General features: G+C 38.4%; 3 protein-coding genes across 4 annotated transcripts; 2 read left to right on the top strand and 1 right to left on the bottom strand.

Annotated features, from left to right (window-relative positions):
• The first annotated feature begins 438 nt into the window (after positions 1-438).
• Positions 439-1,977, top strand: LOC131019848 (probable methyltransferase At1g29790). The gene has a single exon (XM_057948459.1). It carries the CDS (start codon positions 531-533, stop codon positions 1,863-1,865), a length of 1,335 nt encoding a protein of 444 aa, XP_057804442.1. The 5' UTR covers positions 439-530; the 3' UTR covers positions 1,866-1,977.
• Positions 1,978-2,717: 740 nt separating this feature from the next.
• On the bottom strand, positions 2,718-9,443 carry LOC131019846 (leucine-rich repeat receptor protein kinase HPCA1). Of its 2 annotated transcripts, none has more exons than XM_057948456.1 (19): positions 9,129-9,443; positions 8,194-8,314; positions 8,039-8,110; positions 7,823-7,897; positions 7,667-7,738; positions 7,415-7,576; positions 7,264-7,338; positions 7,106-7,177; positions 6,940-7,011; positions 6,786-6,854; positions 6,631-6,705; positions 6,489-6,560; positions 6,270-6,407; positions 5,703-6,181; positions 5,452-5,604; positions 5,230-5,366; positions 3,839-4,058; positions 3,496-3,731; positions 2,718-3,414 (listed from the first exon to the last, which is right to left on the bottom strand). In XM_057948456.1, exons 1-19 carry the CDS (start codon positions 9,214-9,216, stop codon positions 2,941-2,943), a joined length of 2,862 nt encoding a protein of 953 aa, XP_057804439.1. In that variant the 5' UTR covers positions 9,217-9,443; the 3' UTR covers positions 2,718-2,940. The 2 variants fall into 2 exon arrangements, with proteins under 2 accessions (XP_057804439.1, XP_057804440.1); XM_057948457.1 differs by having other exon boundaries at positions 9,095-9,411.
• A 3,518-nt stretch (positions 9,444-12,961) lies between these two features.
• LOC131023081 (uncharacterized) lies at positions 12,962-15,127 on the top strand. The gene is made up of 2 exons (XM_057952624.1): positions 12,962-14,147; positions 14,250-15,127. The coding sequence occupies exons 1-2, from the start codon at positions 12,962-12,964 to the stop codon at positions 15,125-15,127; spliced, it is 2,064 nt and encodes a 687-aa protein (XP_057808607.1).
• Positions 15,128-20,349: the final 5,222 nt, after the last annotated feature.

The following is a 20,349-nucleotide window of genomic DNA, read 5'->3' as shown; positions in this document are numbered from 1 at the left end:
CAGAGGACGAAAAGTAGATAGGTACTTCTCCATTCTTTTTCTTTCTTCTTTTTTTTTTTTAATTTTTTTTCGGGCGTTGCTATATTATTGTTTCATGAACAAGTTACATTAATTTATCCTCAGAAAATTAAAATATTAATATTTGGGGTTTAGTCAGTTAATACATATTGATTCACTCTTAAAAGTCGTGACGGAGTAGAAGCTACTATTTGTAATTTAGTAAAAAAAAAAGAGTGGACTTTTTGTATTATTCTTCATTCAACTTGTCACCGGCTCCGTTATTGAAGGCCTAATAGATCTTAAATCATAAAGATTCTTTCATAGACTCCAAAACTCATTTTATCATTTCTTTTGTTTTCATTATATATATTTCAATCTTGATCGTCTCAACCGGCAAAGTTTGCGGTCACATGCTGCCTAACATATTCCCCATCAAGCGACTATATTTTAATTGGCCTTCACATTGTATATATTTGGAGAAAAGTGCATGGAGTGTAATAAGTCCTATCTTGTTATAGTGAGAGGGAGAGATGGGAAGTGAAGACTCCATCCCAAGAAAGCAAGCATGCCAACAAATTCAAATCACGTACAAGCTCAAAATACTACTCCTAATAGTAGTAACCAACCTCTTGACTATTTACATTTTCACTACCCCTCACTCAAACTTTGATCATCCACTTTCAAGAATCTCCCAACTCCCCTTTTGGGACACCAAACCCCTCCTCCTCAAGCTCAACTCCACACAAGACCAACTCACCGCGTCTCACTCCCAAATCGCCGACTTGCAAACTCAACTCAAGTCAGCTCGCGAGCTACTCGGAACACTGCTCGACCGCCTCAACCGGGAGACCATCAGCCAAGCCGTGCAGGATCCCTCTAAAACCTTCGAGGACATGATCAATGACATACCTGTCCTCGAGGCCAAGCTCGCGATCGGGCCCCACACGCTCCCCCTCGGGAACACCCCATGGATCGGGTCGGAGGTCTACGCCTCGATCGGGGGAGGGTGCCTGAAGCACAAGCAGGACCTTGCCAGGTACATGTCGTATGACGTCGGCGGGGAGTGCCCCTCCGACGACATATTCGCTCAGACGCTCATGCTCAAGGGCTGCGAGCCCCTCCCCCGGCGGCGGTGCCACCCGAGGCCGCCCCCGAACTACCCCGAGCCGCAGCCACTCCCGGGGAGCCTGTGGGCCACCCCACCCGACACGAGCATCGTGTGGGACCCCTACACGTGCAAGAACTACACGTGCCTAATAGAGAGGAAGAAATTCCCCGGGTCCTACGACTGCAAAGACTGCTTCGACTTAGAAGGCAGGGAGAAAACGAGGTGGGTCTCTGACAACGGCGGGCTCGACTTCGGAATGGACCAAGTGCTGGCAGCGAAGCCGCCCGGCGCAGTCCGGATCGGGCTGGACATCGGGGGCGGGTCGGGCACCTTCGCAGCGAGAATGAAGGAGAGGAACGTAACCATTATCACAACATCTATGAACTTCGATGGGCCCTTCAACAGCTTCATTGCGTCGAGGGGTTTGATTCCGATGCACGTGAGCATCTCGCAGAGGTTTCCCTTCTTCGAGAACACGTTGGATATTGTTCATTCTATGCATGTGTTGAGCAACTGGATCCCTGATGCAATGCTGGAGTTCGCTCTGTACGACATATACAGAGTGCTGAGGCCGGGCGGCCTCTTCTGGCTCGACCGCTTCTTCTGCTTCGGGGCGCAGCTCAACGCCACCTACGTGCCCATGTTTGAGCGGGTCGGGTTTAGGCGGTTGAGGTGGAACACCGGGATGAAGCTGGATCGAGGCATTCAGAAAAATGAGTGGTATTTCTCTGCTCTCTTGGAGAAGCCCATGGCTTGATGAGAATGAATTTAATTTGTTTTTCAAAATTTGTCTTCTTCTTCTTCTTCTTCTTGTTTTGCTACGTTAAACAACGACTAGTTTTGATCATATATAGTCTTCATTTCTGTTAGTCCCACATCCACTTATTATTAAGATCTCTCTGTCAATATATAAATTATATTGGACAACCCTCTTCTTAATTATTATAAGGCTTTCAAAGGGTCAAGTTGATTCGGTAAAGATCTTGGGGTCAATATATAAGTTATATCGTCAAAACCTTTGGAAATAAAGCTGTTGTTGTAAAGGGAAGGGGTAATTATCACTAATTACACCACATTTACCGAATTCTGACTTTCGCATATTAACTAAAAATTATAACTCAAGAAGTCAAGATACACGAACTTTCAAGGGTTCTCATTTTTCACACCATCTCTAATTTTTGGTGAATTAATGAATTATGGTTAGCTGAAGTGACAAATTAATATCATTCTAACAAGATGAAGTTGTAGAACTAAAAAGAAAACAAGATGAAGTTGTATAAAAATCCAACTATGACGTTTGCATATCGACACGTTATGTAGAATTTTTGTGAATCCACTTCAGCATTAAATTTGGGGACAAAATTGACAATCGTGTGAAAAATCAAAATATTTAAAAGTTTGGGTCTTTGGAAATAAGATCTTTAGTTCACGTGCAAAAAAACCATATAATTGAGTGAAAGTTTGTATAATTAGGATCAATTACCCCAATTTTCAACCTTGCTTATCTGAGACATATCAAGTATCTTCACTACAGCTACATTTTTTGCATGGAATTTACAATATATATTCATTTAGAAAATGCATAAATGCCATGATTTGCATTGATCAGTGAACATAATATAAATCTGATTGAAACAATAAATGATTGTATTACTGCAAAACTGCAATCACTCATCAAACAAAAAAAAAAATGCCCACAACAATTTGAACAATTCTTTCAGACAAACCATGCGCAGCTGCAAACGACAAGCTGAAATACTCACATGCATGCAAGCCTTGTATTCTTGTTAAAATTGTACAGAAAATCATTGAATTTGGATTATAGAGCAAGCCTACTTAGGTTCCAACATTGAAGGAGGATAATTTCCACTGTAAGCAAAGAGACTTTGATTACTATATGGATGGTTAGAACCTTTGCTTTGGGCATCATAACTTGCTGAGGTTGAGGCAGATTCAGAATTAGGATTATAACCTGCAACCTCCATAATGTTCTCTATCTCTTTAACCACCTCACTCATCGTTGGCCTACTGTCTCCCGATTCATGAACACACCTGAGAGCTACATCCACGAATCTTTCAACGCTTCGGGGAGACGGGCTTGAGGCTACTATGGGGTCAAGAATGCCCTCGAGGCTATACATTTCTTTGTTGGTGTCCATGGCTTGCTTCACTTCCCTCACTATGTATTTCCCCTTCTCAATGGGGCTTCTTGAAGTTAGAAGCTCCAAGAGCAGCACTCCGAAGCTGTATACATCGCTCTTTTCTGTCAGTTGCTGTGTCATGTAGTATTCAGGATCCAGATATCCCTGAGTTTAGGAAGAATCAAAAGAGGCATAAATGCATGGTATCAAGAATTTCAACTCAAGGTCTCATGAAAATGTACTTACCATTGTGCCTTTAACTTGAGTTGTAACATGACCTCTTTCAGATTCATTCAGAGGCTTAGAAAGGCCGAAATCTGCCACCTTAGCATTCAGTCTCTCGTCCAACAAGATATTGTTTGATTTTATGTCTCTGTGAATGATTGGAGGGTTCGCTAAGTCATGCAGATATTGAATCCCTCTGGCTGCTCCAAGAGCTATTTTCAGTCTCCTCATCCAATCTAATCTGATTCCTGATCTTCCTGCAAAGATATTATTCGATAGTTTAACTCTTTAGACGAGGTAATCACAGATACCAGCCACTTATCTTTATAAGATTTAGGCCGTGCTGAGGGAAAGAAGGAAGCACCTGAAAGACTATCCTTCAACGTGCCATTTGCAATGAACTCATAAACCAGCATTTGTTCACCTTGCTCGAAACAGAAACCTGCTAGACCGACAACATTCTTGTGATGAACCCTTGACAGAAGCTCGATTTCAGTTTTGAACTCCAGGCCACCTTGCATGGATCCTTGCTGAGCTCTTTTGATGGCAATTAGTTGTCCATTTGGTAAAGTTCCTCTATATACCTAACAAAAAGTTTGACAGAATACAGAATTATGAGTGAATACAAACTCATTAACCCATTTTTGGAATGAAAAATCAAACTCTTAAGGTGATTGGTATGATGGAATGGAATAAGGGTGGAATGAAATGGAAGTAGGAATGGAATGAGGATGGGAAAGGAATGACAAACTTTAGTGATTCCTATGCTTGGTATGCACAAGGAATACCAAAGGAATGGAATTGTGATTCTTTGTTTAATTCAATTCCTAGCTAGAAATAAAGTTTCGGAATGAAATGAAATTATTTTATTTTATGATTGTGTAATGTGTTGCATCAATTTCAATCCATATATTAAACTATTGCTTATATAAAGTTGATAATATCTTATTTTTTCTAAAAAAAAATTATTCAAAAAAATATTTTTTATATTTTGAGTAAATAATAATAATAATAATAATAATAATAATAATAATAATAATAATAATAATAATAATAATAATAATAATAATGCATGTTTGATTCAAATACATATATCAAAACATAAATTTAGAAGGATTAAAAATGGAATAGAATTGTTAATACCATGGTCGATGGAAGGAATGGTGATTCCCATATATGTAGGAATGATGGTTCCTATAGATGTAGAAATAGTGATTCCAAATGGAATGATGATTCATACCAAAAAAATATACCAAGCAAAAGAATGGAATGAAGGTAGGAATCACCATTCCATTCCCACCTCCATTCCATCATACCAATCACCTCCTTAATGATAGGATACATATCACTCAGACTAATTGAGAATCAAACTAAAGTAATTGAAAGTTATGGCTGTACTGCAGCTCCAAGTGCTATAAGCGAAAAACAGAAAAAGTTTGGAATTTTTCACTTTCCACTTTGTATTTTTAGGTAACATGTTAGACTATGAGTCAACATAAACATAAACCAAATAGTAGAAAAGGCAACTATTTTCATAAACGATTAGCAAACTAGTCAAGCATTTATGAATAAAATATGGTCATACTATTGAAGTTCTAATGAAGTAACTTGAGTTCAATGTGAAACAAACAAGTTGAAGTAAAATATATATATATGTATAGATTATGATTTTATTCTCATCTACAAAATGTTGTGAAAATCACATGACAATACACAAATAAAAGCTTATTCATCGAAACAAGATGAAGTCCTCACCTTTCCATATCCTCCACTTCCAACATCATTCAGTTCTGAGAAGTTATTTGTTATTCTCTTAAGTTCTTCAAATGAGAAGCTCTTTGCTCCTTTCAGCTGAGGAACTCCACCGCTATTCGTATTTGGATCCCACAAGGCTGCAAGTAAATATGAAAATTGCATTACACAACTGCTGATCACAAAGAACAGCAAAAAAAATCACACATTGAATCTCAAATATACCAAAAGGATCATTCTTTTTGTCAGCTGTATCAGCTCTTCTCCTCTGCCGGATAGCATAAATTCCTGCCCCGAGCAACAACAGCACTAGGACGCTACCACCAGCCGCTGCTCCAATGATGATCCCGGTTGACTTCTTTGATGAAGCTTGCAGTCCTAAACAAACGACAAACAGACCAGAAAAAATAAAACAGTGTAGCAGCAACAACAGATGATTTTCTTCATTAATTTGCATTTAGGAAATAAACTTTTACCTGCAAAATAAGGATAACTGTTGCCAATGAAGTAAAAGGGACCATATTCCTTTGGTGGCTTGAAGGTTTGGTTGCTTAGCATGAATCCAATCGCGGAGATCCCTGTCCGATTGAAATAGTCTAGGCCAGACGGGAAGATCTGCAGGCTGAGCAGCAGGTAGTTATCTATGTTCTTAGTTGGATTACTGAGAGAGACAGCATCCACAGGGAGACCATGAGACTGAAATGAGGCCTTCATGTTTTTCTGAAGAGACGCGAAGATGCTTGAGTTCCCATAGTTGGAGAAGGAGGGAGCACGGAAGAAGAGTGTCCCCGTGTATGGATATGCACATTTGCAGCTGGGGCTGAAGACTCTATCTGAAGTGCAAGGCAGAGGAGCACAGTTCTCTAATGGCGTTGAGTACGTGGGGTCAGACTGCTCGGGTATCTTGCAGTAGCTCTCGGTTCTGCCTTCATCACAAATCGGGTTGCCCACAAGCCTGCAATGCGGAAAAAAACTCAACAGTTGAAGAGCAGAATCATCGTCAAGATATGAAAATTAGCTTCTTTGAAGTGATGAGCATTTACACGATTTGGACATTGTGGCTGACTCGTTGTTGTGTGAAGCCATCAATGAGATTGTTCTGCAAATCAATCTGCTGCAGTTGGCTGCTGGGGTTGGAACCAATGCTCAAGGTGCCATTGATCCGATTGTTTTTCAACGCGCTGATTTGACAAATGGAGGCATGATAATGATTATCAGATGAAGAAAATATGAGAAACATACTCATTGAAAAGGTAACTTACACAGTCTGCAGCTGGGAAAGGCCGAACATGGAAACTGGAAGTTGGCCTTGAACCTGTGTCTTCTCCATTATCCTGCACGTTGTCATACAACGTTTAAGGTAATGTAGAGAAAGACCAAACACAAACTTAGACAGGAACATACAGTGACGTTAAGGATTGCAGAGATGAAAACCATGGAGGCACATCCGTTGCATCAAACGAGTTATTGCTCATGTCACTGCAATGAATTTTGAGATTTCTCCATTAGTGCTATATGACATTAGTCCTTCTATATTAAGTAAATATATGGTGACTTACACATAGTTGAGCGAATTCATGCTAGTTAAGTTGGGCAAAACACCAGTAAGCTTATTATTTGCCAAGAACCTGAAAATGTCACCTCTCAGAGACAAGAAACGAATATGAAGTCGAAAGCTAACCATTTCTCTTCTACTCTTCTACTAATACTTACAGCTCCTGCACATTGGTGAGATTGTTGAGATTTTCAGGAACTGGCCCACTTAAGGAATTCCTGTCGAGTCGCCTGTGCAAACAAAGGATCTCTGTTTTGAGGTCTGAAAAAAGCAAAGGGACCTCAAGATAATGAAGTGAAAGAGGGTTATGTTTATGTTACTTACACAACCTCCAGCGACTTCACAAGGCCCAGAGTTGATGGGATGCCTCCAGTAAGCAGATTGTTCTCAAGAAGCCTACTCCAATAAAACATTATTAGCAAAACAATGCTTACATTAATCACAAGCTATGTTAACTTTTTTTAGCATTCTGATGATCTTACAAATGTATAAGGGTGAGATTCGAGTTGAACAGCTGGGAGGGTATCTCACCAGATAACTGATTCTTTCCGAAATGGCTGCATAAGATTGGCATGTTCAATATATATCTTAAAGCTTACAAACAAACATATGATACAAAGCAGAGGAAATTACAAGTGCTTTGTGTCGAGAAGCATATCAAGGCCGGGTGAGTTTCCATCAGAAACGGGGATCGTTCCACTAAGCCTGTTATCAGCTAAATCCAGCCAATAAAGTTTTGATAGCTTGCCAATTGTAGGAGGTATCTCTCCAATAAAACCGTTTGAGTTAAGTGACCTTCGTTTCAATGGAAAGAGCATAAGCATAGGCAATGCTAAAAGAAGAAGACTTGTATAAGATATTTCACTGCAGCCTAACTTTTCTTACAGGTATACCAGCTCCTGCAGAGATCCTATTGAGGATGGTATTGGACCAGAGAATCCACAGCCCACGAGTATCCTGCAATCCATGTAGTGATAGTTTCTTAAAACCGAGCCTTCTTTATAATCTACATGTTATGAAAAATTTGTGATGTATCCTTACAAGCTCGACAACTTCTTCACATTTCCTATCGCTTGAGGAAGAGGTCCGGTCATGCCTTTGTTGTATGACAAATCCCTATAGAAAGAAAAGAATTTAACAGGAAAAAAAATAAAGAAGGAACATGGATATATTCAATGAAAGATACTAATCTTTCAAGTACAATGTAACAAACTAACTCAAATAAATGAATAAAAGTTGTGGAAAAGAAACACATACAGTGTCTGCAGCTCTGATAATTTGGCAATGTCTGATGATAGCTGGCCACTTAAGTTGATGTTGGCTAATGTACTGAAATTTGAGATAAAGGGGTTAAAGTTATAACACATATAACATATAGCTCTACGCATGCATCGTACGAGAGGAAAACTTACATAGACACAACGCGATTGTTAGTGCAGCTAATTCCTTCCCAACCATCTCCGCAAGGATCAGGCCCTTCCCAATTTGGTGGCGTGTTTTTCCAGCTGCTTTTCAGAGCATGCAGCCCCGCAACTGCATAAAACAGATCAAATCATTTCTTTTAATTTCCTGGTGGAAAATTTATTTTAGGATCCAATGTAAGTATAAATACCTATTTTGAAATACCAACATAATATTGTGAAGGATGAAAGAAACCTGTGCCTCTCTCTCTGTCTCTCCCCAAAGATAATTTTTATACGACTACAGACTTCATTATAGTACTGACATTGACAACATATTTTGAACTGCATCCTTAAACTAAGAGGTGTTTCGCTGAGCTTATAAACTTCTTTAAACAACTTATAAGCTCTTGAGAAATGTTTGGCCAAATGAGCTCATCAACAGCTTATAAGCTGTAAAAATAAATTCTAACAACTTATAAGCTCTCCAAAATATAAGCTCCTCAACCCCAACTTATGTTTCATAATTTTATAAGCAACAACCATTTTACAAATTAATCCCATTGTGGCATTTATTTTCTTTCTTCAAATTTCTTCTAATTTCATCTTTCTTCAATCTTCTTTGTTTCACTCACAATTCTTCAAATAGTTTATAAGCTCAATTATCCAAATACTTTGACAACTTATAAATTCTAAAGACGTTACATCTTATAAGTTGTTGGAAGCTATAAGCTCTCTAAAAGAAGCTTAGCCCCAAAACGCCCTCTAGTGAAGATCACAACAACAGAAGTTGCTTGAAGGAAACATGCTTTTCAAGGATTTTAGAAATTAAAGGCCAATATATACACAAACATGCAATGGATATGAAAAGCAAAAGAAAGATTTTCCAATAGATACTAGAAAGCCTGGACACCTTCACATATCATAAGAACTTGCAAATTACTTACAATCACCGCTATCCGTCAACGCTGCTGTATCCAACACTTGGAGCGAGACAACCAGCAATGAGATTGAGAGATAAATTTTCCCAACCATTATTCCAAATTATTACACAACAGCAAAAAACTAATGTAGACAGACTATAAACTTTGGTTTGGATGCTCGAATGGAATGTGTATAGAGACTTTCACAAGTTGACATGTTTCACAACATTGACTGGCTCTTCAAAGAGTTTGAGTTCCTATCAACTTACAAATCCTCGACTTTTTCTTACCAGCTCCCACCATCCATTTTTTATTTTTTTTGTGTTAAAAAAAATGGTATGATCGATGTGCAGAAACCGTCTGTCAATCATATTTTATGTGTTCACATCATCATGCAATAAAAAAAAGTATGTTTAATTAGACAAGTCTTATTCAATTATGCAGATCGGAGATAAATTTGAGCAATATAATGGTCAATGGTTTTTCTTTGTTTCTTATGACTTGAGAAACTTGCTGCCGCTATTTGAGAATACCCTCTTGTGTAATAATTCGCTAATCACACATAATTAGTTCCCAAACTAGGAATAGTTTAATACTTCCTAGTAGTTCCTACTAGAACGCATACCAATATGTATGCTATCTTTGGAATTTGAAATAAGTGAGGATATTTTAGATAGAGAATATGCGCATAGGGAAGGACTACAGTAAAAACAGCTCTTAAAATAAATGGGTTTTTGCAAATAAAATTATGAATAATTTTGAATTTGCAATTTTAACGTCACTTTTGAAGTATGGCGAATTAAATCATAACCTTTTCAATTTTTACAATTTCATCCCCTCATTTTTTTCCGGCCACCGGAGTGATGAGTTGGAGCTTATGTGGATTATTTGTTTTCCACGTAATTAATTTCCGACTAAGATTAAAATAAAATAAAAATCTAATTCTTTTATTTTTCTTCTTTTTCGTCGAACTTATTTCAGTATCCCCCATTTTCTTTAAACTAGTACGCCCACACGTGCGATGCACGGCCACGATATATTTATTTATTTTTAAAATTTGAAATTATGTAAAAATATTACTCCCTCCGTCCGCCAAAAGTATGGCACAATTACTATATTTGGCGTCCGCAAAAAGTATTCCACTTTCCTTTTTAAGCCATTGTCCCACCATCCACCTTTATATTTTATCCTTACAAACACTCTTTATTTACAAAAAACCCACCCCAAATTCAATCTCAACCACACATCTCAAAAAGTGGTGGGCCCCTTTCTCCACTACATCAACATCATCACCAATTTTATTAATCTCCGTGCCCGGCCAAAGTGCCATACTTTTGGCGGACGGAGGGAGTATTATTTATGAATCAAATTAATTAATAACAAAAAATATATTAATTTAAATATTAGTATTTGATTTAAAATAGTATATAGTAATAATTTTATCAACTTAATGAGTAGGAGTATAATATTAAGTTCAACGAGTATTGTATAATAATAATTAAATTTACCAAAAGTTTTTTGTTATTTATTATTATTTTCTATTAAAATTAAAATTAATAAATACTTTTATAATATTATCTCGATATTTGTTGATAATTGTGCATTATATTTTTTAATTAATATTTTTAATTTAAATATTTTTATGTATGCTTTGATAAAATAATTCAACAAATAAATATTATGTTTTTTTAATCAAAAGAGGAGAAGATATATAAATTTTGTAGGAGAAAGAGATACAAATAGAAATAATATAATAACAAAATAAGGAGAAAGAGAAAAAAATAAAGAATATTGTAAAAGAGATAGGAGAGAGAAAAGCAATCACTTTAAAATTTTAAATTATAATAAATTATTTATTTCAAATTCATATTTAATGAATTTTAAATTAAATTGAAGATCTTGTCATGATCTTTAACTTAAGATACACATCAAATATATTTTTATAAAAGACGAAAAAGAAGTAAAATAAAAGAATTAGGTTTTGATTTTGTTTTAATCTTAGTTAGTAATTTAATCTTAGTTAGAAATTAATTACGTGGAAAAAAATAATCCACATAATCTCCAACTCATCACTCCGGTGGCCGGAAAAAATTGAGGGGACGAAATTGAAAAAATTGAAAAGGTTATGATTTAATTCGCCACACTTCAAAAGTCACGTTAAAATTGTAAATTTAAAATTGTTCGTGATTTATTTGCAAAAACCCCTAAAATAAAAACTACAAACCAATAAAAATATATGAATTTTATGTAGAACACGTATGAATTCACTGTATAAAGGTATGGATTGCGAAAAATAAATTTTTTTGCTACCTATGGGATTCGAACTCAGGACCATGAATTCATTCAACAAGGTGATGAATCAACCGTAGATCTTGATGATCTAAGAGCTGAAAATGTGTTAGAGTCAATGTTGACTCCGACAATGTTGGGACCAATGTTGATAACATACGTGTTTTCAATATTGGGTGGAATGTTGATAACATTCATGGTGTCAACATTTCTGGGTTGCAACCAACATTCCGGAGTCTGCCTTGACTCCATACTTTGACTCTCCATTGAGAATTGTATATATTTAATCTTTACCTTCCTTTCACTCTTTTTTATTCTTTGGTTGTGGAATAAAGGTTTCAAGCTTGTTGACCACGTTTTCAATAAATGGAAAGGCGGTTTTTCATGATCCAAAGTAGTGGGGTGTTAGTTCCTACTTTTAAGGAGCCATGATCTTTCAACCAACATTCCAGACTGGTCGACTAACAGTTTTCGGAGGTGGATTGCAACGGTTATTGGAAGCTTCTGGAAGTGGAAAGAAGAGGAAACTGACCACGACATGAAGGTCTATAAAAGCAGCAAGAAGCCTCATTCATCCTTACGTTTTGGAAGTGCAAAATCAGAGACTTAACATTCACCCGCAACCATCTCGTCATTTTCCTGCTGCAAACGTGTCACCGGCTCTTCAAGGATTGCTTTGACGAAGTAGACTTAGGCAGCCAATCTGTAAAGTCTATCTTTGTATCGACGGGACGTCGAGGGCAAGAGTTGAAGTCCAAGGCCATTGGAGCGTAGCAGGTTGTTTGCTTTGTCCGATTAACTTTAGTTATTCGGCTGTTTTGGATTCTGTGTTGTATCAACATTATAGTACCGAAAGTAGATAGATTGGTTTATCTTAGACAGTCATTCTGTAAAGATAGATCTCCAAGAAGATCCAAATCTGTACTTTGTATTGTTGATTCAACATAGTGATTTTTGCCTTGAGGCACTCACGGGTTATTTATAATCCGTGAAAAAAGTATTCCTGTGTGTTATTTATTTCTGCTGCATGTTGATAGTAATGTTAGTAACATTCTGTTGATAATATTGCATTCAACATTACTCTTTTCTTTACACAGTTTTACTTTGTTGGTAATTTGGGGCACTAAACTCTTTCAATTGGTATCAGAGCAGGTTCTTGACGTACTAAGAATCGATTCCTGTGTGCAAAATTACCACTTATGGATTTGTCAAGTGTGTCGGCTCGACCTCCTACTCTTGATAGTGGCGGGAAGAACTATAACTTGTGGAAAACTAGGATGAAAGTCTATATCAAATCTATTGATGAACGTGCCTGGGTGGCTGTGTTGGATGGGTGGACTCCACCGCGTACCACTGATGAAAATGGAGTTACTTCTCTCACACCCGAGAGTAAATGGTCTGCTGATGAAAGACTCATTTCTAACCATAACTCCAGAGCCTTAAATGCTATCTTTATCTCTGTTGATGTTCCTGCCTTTCGCATGATTTCTAATTGCACGGAAGCTCGAGATGCTTAGCTCATTTTGCAGGAACAATGTGAAGGTTCAGCCAGTGTTAGAGCAACAAAAATGCGAATGTTGACCACCAAATTTGAGATTTTGAGAATGCGCGATGATGAGACTTTCTCTGCATACTATGAAAAACTTTGTGAAATCTCAAATGAAGCTGTTGGACTTGGAGAACCTATTAGCAACGAAAGATTGGTCAGTAAAATACTGAGATCTCTGCCTGAAAGGTATAACATGAAAATCTCTTCAATTGAAGAAACTGCTGATGTTGCTACTTTGCGTGTTGGGGATCTGGTCAGTAAGTTGTTAACTTTTGAGATGAATCTCGAACAGCAGAAAGCTGATCATGTGTCCAAAAGTGTGGCTTTTCGTGTTGAAAAGATTCCTGAAAACTCTGAAATTACTAACTTGTCTGAGTGTACAGATGTTGATCCCGAGGAGGAAGATGATGTTAATCTTGCTATGTTGGTTAAAAATTTTAACAACATGCTGAAATCCTTTAAAAAAGGAAAATCCAAAAATGGTTTTAGGAAACCTTCTGGGATGTCTGCTGGATCTTCATCCAACATCACCAATGTTAAGAAGAATGTTGGAACAACATCTGAAGTACGAAGTGTTGATCACATTCAATGCAGGGGCCGTCAAGGGATGGGTCACTATGCAAATGAGTGTCCCACAGTTGCAAGAAAAAGGCATTCTGGTCTTACTGCAACTCTTAGTGATGACTCAGATTCTGAGGAGGAAAAAGTTCTCCTTATGGCTACAGTTGATGAAGAGCATTTGCAGGGAGAAGACATGATTGGAGCCCTTAAAAATCTTGATGATGAAATGATTTTTTCAGATTGTTCTTCTGAATCAGGAACTCTAAGTGCTGATGACAATATTTCCAGATCCGACTGTGATGTTGATCTGATTGATGTGTCTGATAATATGAATGTTGATGTTGATGTTGCCAACACTGATGTGAACATCTCTTCTGAAAATGATCAGTTTGATGTGATTTTTAACAATGATGTTTTTGACATGGATACTGATGTTCAGGAGATTGATGGGATGAAGATCCCCACTAACACAACGAACTGGTATGAAATGACTATTCTTGATGATTTCAACTCGAGTATACCGGATTTCTATTGTGTTGCAGCTTTGGAAGAACAGGAGAGTGATCCACTGAAAGAGATGGAGAATTTTAAAGAGCTCTATGAGGTTGTTGATTCTCAATGTCGGGAGTTGAGAAATGACATCTGTATGTTGGTTGATGAAAACCAAAATCTCAAAGGGCAAATTACAAGGCTTGAAAGGATGCTCTCTCAACGTGATGTTGAACTTGATATACTCTGAGGTAAAGTTTGTGATTCTGAAAGGGTGTTTAAACGGTTTAACAAAGGGACCTCATGTTTAAATGAAGTTCTATCTCATGGTCAGCATAGTAATTATGGTATTGGTTTCTGTGCTGAGGAGCAAAGAAAGCAACATCGTAATACTACTGTTTTTGTTAAAGAAAGAAATGTCAGTGTGAATGTTGACAACATTAAGGATCCTCATAAGAAAAGCAAAAAGAAAAAATCCTATGTTTGTCATTATTGTTCTGCTCCTGGACATATCAAACCTCATTGTGTCAAATACATAAGTGATTGTGCTGTAAAATCTGCGACACAGATGTTTGACTGTTACCAGAAGAATGTTAGTAACACTGGCAGGTTTGACTTTAGCAGATTGTTGGATAAGAGAGAACAGAATGAAACCTGTAACACTGTTGTCTACACCTCCTTGAATGCTAATATTTCTGAGAATTGGTACTTTGACAATGGGTGTTCTAGACATATGACAGGAACAAAGGCTTTACTCTCTGATTTTGTTCCAACATCTGGAGGAAAAGTCACGTTTGGAGGAGGTGCGAAAGGAACAATTCTGGGGAAAGGAGTTCTCAATGTTACTGATTTTCCTAAATTAAAAGATGTGTATCTTGTTGAAGGACTTAAGGCTAACCTGTTTAGCATAAGTCAATTATGTGATGCAGGTATGACTGTAAAGTTCGACAAACATCTTTGTGAAGTCTTTGATGACACAAATCAGTGTGTGATGATGGGAAAAAGGTCGTATGACAATTGCTACAAGTCCCAAGACGAAACGTTCTGCAATGCAGTCAAACTCGATGATGTTGAGCTTTGGCATCAACGACTGGGACATGTCAACTTCAAGAATCTTCAAAAGTTGATCACATGATGTAGTTCGAGGCCTTCCTAATCTGAACTTCAAGAAAGATGTTGTGTGTCAACCTTGCCAGAAGGGGAAGCAACACAAAACAGCTCATCCGATGTTGTCAACATGCTGTACCTCGAAATGTTTCGAACTCCTGCATATGGATCTGATGGGACCCATTGAAGTTGAAAGCCTAGGAGGAAAATGGTATGTACTTGTGTGTGCTGATGATTTTTCAAGATACACTTGGGTTGAATTCTTGAAAACAAAATCTGAAACCTTTGCTCATTTCAAGAAATTGTATAAAAAGTTTAGAGTTCAATATGGCCAGTTTGTTGGAAGAATTAGGACTGACCATGGCAAAGAATTTGAGAACTCTTTCTTTGATGACTTCTGCACTAACAATGGAATTTTCCATGAGTTCTCTGCACCAAAAACTCCTCAGCAAAATGGTGTTGCCGAAAGAAAGAATAGAACCATTCAGGAAATGGTGAGAGCTATGTTGCTAGAATCGAGTCAATTAGGCTGTTGTTTGCCATTGCTTGTCAGTTTGGGATCTCCTTGTTACAAATGGATGTTAAGAGTGCCTTTCTAAATGGTGTCTTATCTGAGGAAGCCTATGTTGAACAGCCTAAAGGATTTGAAAACACTAGTAAGCCTGATCATGTGTTTAAACTTAAAAAGGCTTTATATGGCTTAAAACAAGCACCACGTGCATGGTATGAAAGGTTGACTGTGTTTCTCCTTGATTATGGTTTTTCTCGTGGTCAAGTTGATAAAACTTTGTTCATCAAAAGGCATGCTGGTAACACTATCATTGCACAGATTTATGTTGATGACATTGTGTTTGGTGCAACTAATGATAAGCTTGTGAAGGATTTTGTTAAGGCCATGTCTACCACATTCGAAATGAGTATGGTGGGACAATTGAATTTTTTCCTAGGTTTACAGGTAACACAAACCCCTGAAGGCATTTTCTTCTCTCAAAGCAAGTACTCAAAAAGTCTTGTTCAAAGATTTGGCCTAGAGTCTGCTAAACACATGAGAACTCCCATGGGTTCCACTGACAGATTATGCAGGGACGATGTTGGACGTGATGTTGATCCAACACTATACAGAGGAATGATTGGCAGTTTGCTTTATCTAACTGCAAGTAGACCTGATATTCTGTACAGTGTAGGAGTGTGTGCTAGGTACCAAGCTCAGCCAAAGGAGTCACATTTGAAGGCTGTTAAACGCATCATACGCTATGTTGCTGGAACATCTGAACTTGGAATGTGGTATTCCAAAGACACTAACTCTAACATTGTCGGATTTAGTGATGCCGATTGGGCAGGTGATGTTGATGACAGAAAAAGTACAAGTGGAGGATGTTACCTCTTGGGAAACAATGTTGTGTCCTGGTCAAGCAAGAAACAAAATTGTGTTTCGCTCTCTACTGCTGAAGCCGAATACATTGCTGCTGGCAGTTGTTGTGCCCAACTTCTTTGGCTCAGACAGATGTTGGACGACTATGGTATGGAAAGTAACATTTTGACTGTCATGTGTGACAACACTAGTGCTATAGAGATTTCTAAGAATCCTGTTCAACACTCTCGCACAAAGCACATTGATATTCGTCATCATTTTATAAGAGATCTTATTGAGAAAAAGCTCATTGTGTTGGAATACATTCCTACTGAAAAACAACTTGCTGATATTTTTACCAAGGCTTTAGATTTTGAGAGATTCTCCCATCTTAGGAAGTCTCTTGGTTTGTGCTGCATTTAAGTGTCCTTGCATGTGTGATGTTGGGTCTTAGGTTGTCTTTGTTGGACCCTAACATCTGTTTTTTTTGTTTCTTGTTTTGTTTTTCTTTTGTTTAGGCATATGCATGTTGGAGCCTGTGTTACTGACAGTGCAAAGTCCTTGTTGGTTGTTTTGATGTTGTTCGGTCTAACCGGTTTATGCTGTGTTCTTTTAGCAGATGTTGATTAAAAAAAAAAAATTGATGTTATAAGACCGGTAGCACAAGAGTGAGGCTTAATGGTCATAAAACATCTGAAAATAAATGGGATCATCCCCTCTCTCATCTAAGTACTCGGGGCACGGCGTTCGCTGCGACGATGCACTCAGGGAAAATGGATGTTGAGCTTTAAGGTCCCAAAGTGTTTTGTTTAAAAGCTTCTTCCTCTGCTGAAAGTTTCACAGTCTGTTGTTCCGGATGTTGGATAACATTAACTTCTAATGTTGGACTAACATTTGAAGTAACATTGGCTCTACTGTTTTGTTTCTATAGGCATATCTCTTCTTTTTCCTGGTTCTCTCTCCTTATCTTTGTCCTTGGTGTTCTTATCAGTTTTTTTGTGTTTCTAGGGGTTTGTTCTTCTGATGCTTGATCCGCCTCTCCTTGTCTCTTGTGATATGATTTTCGAATTTTGATTTGTTTTTGTGAGGGAGATTTTTATGGGATTTGAATTTATCTCGTGGCTTAGTGGTTGATGTTGGCTGGGATCTTCTCGTGTGTATTTAAAGGGGTTGTTCTGATTGTTCATTATTACCTTTCATTTCACAAACCCTTCTATCGAGATTTGTGCAGTGCCTCCATTTGAAGCTCAAAAGTCATGGACAAAAATCCTGATCTTTCCTCTCTCATCAAGAGTCTGATCCAACACTTTGGATCACCGGAAAGTGCAGCCAAACATCTCTCCGCCCTCCCTCAGATGGCCGAATCAACCGACAAACCCTCGTCTTCTCAAACTCCGGTGGAAGTCCCAGGAGGAATTTTTCCTCCAGCTCCTTCTCCAAAGGGCTCTCCGAAGAGAAGTACCACTGAATCATCTGTGGGAGCTGATGTTGATCCCCTCTCCTTGCAAATGATAGAAACTCCCATCAACCCTGAGCCGATCTCCACTGTTCCTCCTCTTGAGAGTGTTCATTCAAAAGTGGTGCCTGGTTCCTCTGCGAAAGGTGACGAAAACCTCACAAAGGGGAAAACTTCTGTTCATGCGACCTCGAAAAAATCCACAGAACATCCAGCTTTTGGTGTTACTCAACATCAAACTCCTCTTCCTACTCCAAGCGAAGAGTCAATTCCGTCTTCAAAAGAGGAGTCAGCGCATGCTTCTCAAGATACCTCCATGGAGAGAATTGGGGAAATTGCCAAAGAGGCCCTGCTTGATCTTGCTTCACAACCGGGGTCAGATGTTGATAAAGCTTCTATTGTTGCTGAAGAAGAATGTGCTGCTGGTGATATACCCACATCCATGGATGTTGATGACTCTGAAAAGATTCCTGATGTTGGTCAGGATGTTGATCCAGAAGAAAGCACAGATGTGATTGATGTTGACACCTTTGTTCCTGACAAGAAAAGCCGAAAACGTAAAGCTGGAGTAGCCTCTCTCAGGCGGTCCTCAAGGTCAAAATCCACACGGGTGATTCCTTCTACTCTCAATCTTCCTAGCCGAGAAGACAGTGATGTTGGTCTAACATCACAGCCTCCTGTTCTCAAGCCAAAGGTTGAACATTCTCCCAACTCTAAGAGCGGAAAGGTATCTTCTGCCTCTCACACTACCTCCCCTCGCATCAGCTGCTCTGGAAGCTCCTCTGAATCAGAGGTTGAGGTTAGTAAGTCGTACTCCACTCGTTTTTACACTCGTGAAGCAAAGAATGCCCTCAAAGTGTTGGCTGCTAGGAAGTTTCATAATGATAGACGTGCGGATGAGGATTTCTTTTCAAAATATAAGCTAGATATTCCTTTTGCAAGATAGGGGTATGTGGGGTACGGTTGTTAATGTGTTTCCCTATGATGCTGAGATTGTTAGGGAGTTCTATGTTAATCTGATGACAGAAGCTTTTGACCCAAAATCTGTTAAGTTTGGGAAAGTTTTTGTTAGGGGTAAGGTCTTTGATTTCTCCCCAACTGCCATTAACAAAGCATGTTTCACTGCGAATACCAACACTGATGATGTTGAGGTTAATGATGATGAGATGACTAGGGAGTTGACTGGAGGGAAACTTAAGGCTTGGACCTCGAAGTTTGCTGCATCCACTTTGTCTTGGAAATATTCTGTGCTTCACAAGATTGCAGTTTACAACTGGCTTCCAAGCAAAAACACTACTGCTCTAACCAAGGAACAAGCTGAATTTATCTTTAAAGTTGGTAAGCCTCTGGCTTTCAACTTTGGTGAGCAAGTGTTTGCTAACATCTCTCGTGCAGCCTTTAAATCCACAGGTGGAAGTATGCTTCCCTTTCCAAGCCTCATCTACAATCTCTTGGTTCAGCAAAAACTTAAGGAGAGAGAGGAAATTGTGCTTGTTGAAGAGAAGAATCTACTTGAGTTTTCCAAAACCCTCCTCACTCCTGATCGTGTCAAAGATCTCTCCTACGAACCTCCACGTGCTGGTCCTACCTTGTCTCCTCAGCCTGATGATGAAGCTGACTCTGCTGAAGCTGAGATTGACATGTATGGTGCAGACGAAGATGTTGATCGTGCGACTACTCCTGATGTTGCACTTGATGTTTCCAACATCATTTCTGTCAAAGCACATCTCACTAGAGAAACATCCACATCTCGTAAAGGCAAGGAACCAGCTGGAGATTCAGAAGTTGAGATTGATCTTGATGTTGCAGAGCTCATCAAGGCCAGAGAGGATCTTCTCAAGCTCAAAAGACAAGTGCAGTTGATGGTGGATCGAACGATCAAGATGGGACAGGACATGCTTGCCCGGGTCGAATGTTGTGACCAAGTCTTCGCCAAACTCCTACCTTTTCCTTCTTCAACAAAAAAGGGGGAGTAGTATGTTTCTGAAATTTGTTGGCAATTTTTTTTGTTCCAAAACATTTTTTGTTTATTTGGTGATGTGTTTGATGCGTGGACATCGTGAATTTTTTTTTTGTGGTGCATGAGCACCTGTTTTTGGTAACATAGTTTATGTTATCTTGGTTTTTGATTATCTATTGGTTCAACATTTATCATGTTTTTGATATACCTTCGTATATTGTGTTGGGCAGGTTAAATGAAGGTCTTGGCCTTCGGCCGACCTTTATTTTGATCAAATGAAGCTAAGGTTTCATCTTGGTTTTTGATCAATGTTGATCGAGAGGGTAAATGCTCTGAATGTTGCTGCTTGTTTTGTTCATTCTAAGTATGTTAAATGCTCTGAATGCTGCTGCTTGTTTTTGTTCATTCTGTGTATGTTGATCGAGAGGTTAAATGCTGTGAATGTTGTTTTTTCCTCTTCTGTTTTTGCAGGTTCTTTTGTTT

This window comes from Salvia miltiorrhiza, chromosome 4 (assembly GCF_028751815.1).
Source record: "Salvia miltiorrhiza cultivar Shanhuang (shh) chromosome 4, IMPLAD_Smil_shh, whole genome shotgun sequence".
NCBI lineage: Eukaryota > Viridiplantae > Streptophyta > Magnoliopsida > Lamiales > Lamiaceae > Salvia > Salvia miltiorrhiza.
Note: the sequence above shows the minus strand (reverse complement) of the source record. Positions and strands in the feature narration are given on the sequence as shown.

Coding starts and splice junctions, on each gene's coding strand:
- LOC131023081 (XM_057952624.1), top strand. CDS start 12,962: ATGCGAATGTTGACCACCAAATTTGAGATTTTGAGAATGCGCGATGAT. Junction 14,148..14,249: donor GGAGTTGAGAAATGACATCT/GTATGTTGGTTG, acceptor TCTGAGGTAAAG/TTTGTGATTCTGAAAGGGTG.
- LOC131019848 (XM_057948459.1), top strand. CDS start 531: ATGGGAAGTGAAGACTCCATCCCAAGAAAGCAAGCATGCCAACAAATT.
- LOC131019846 (XM_057948456.1), bottom strand. CDS start 9,216: ATGGTTGGGAAAATTTATCTCTCAATCTCATTGCTGGTTGTCTCGCTC. Junction 7,339..7,414: donor CTTCTCGACACAAAGCACTT/GTAATTTCCTCT, acceptor AATCTTATGCAG/CCATTTCGGAAAGAATCAGT. Junction 4,059..5,229: donor GAAGTGGAGGATATGGAAAG/GTGAGGACTTCA, acceptor ACTTTTTGTTAG/GTATATAGAGGAACTTTACC.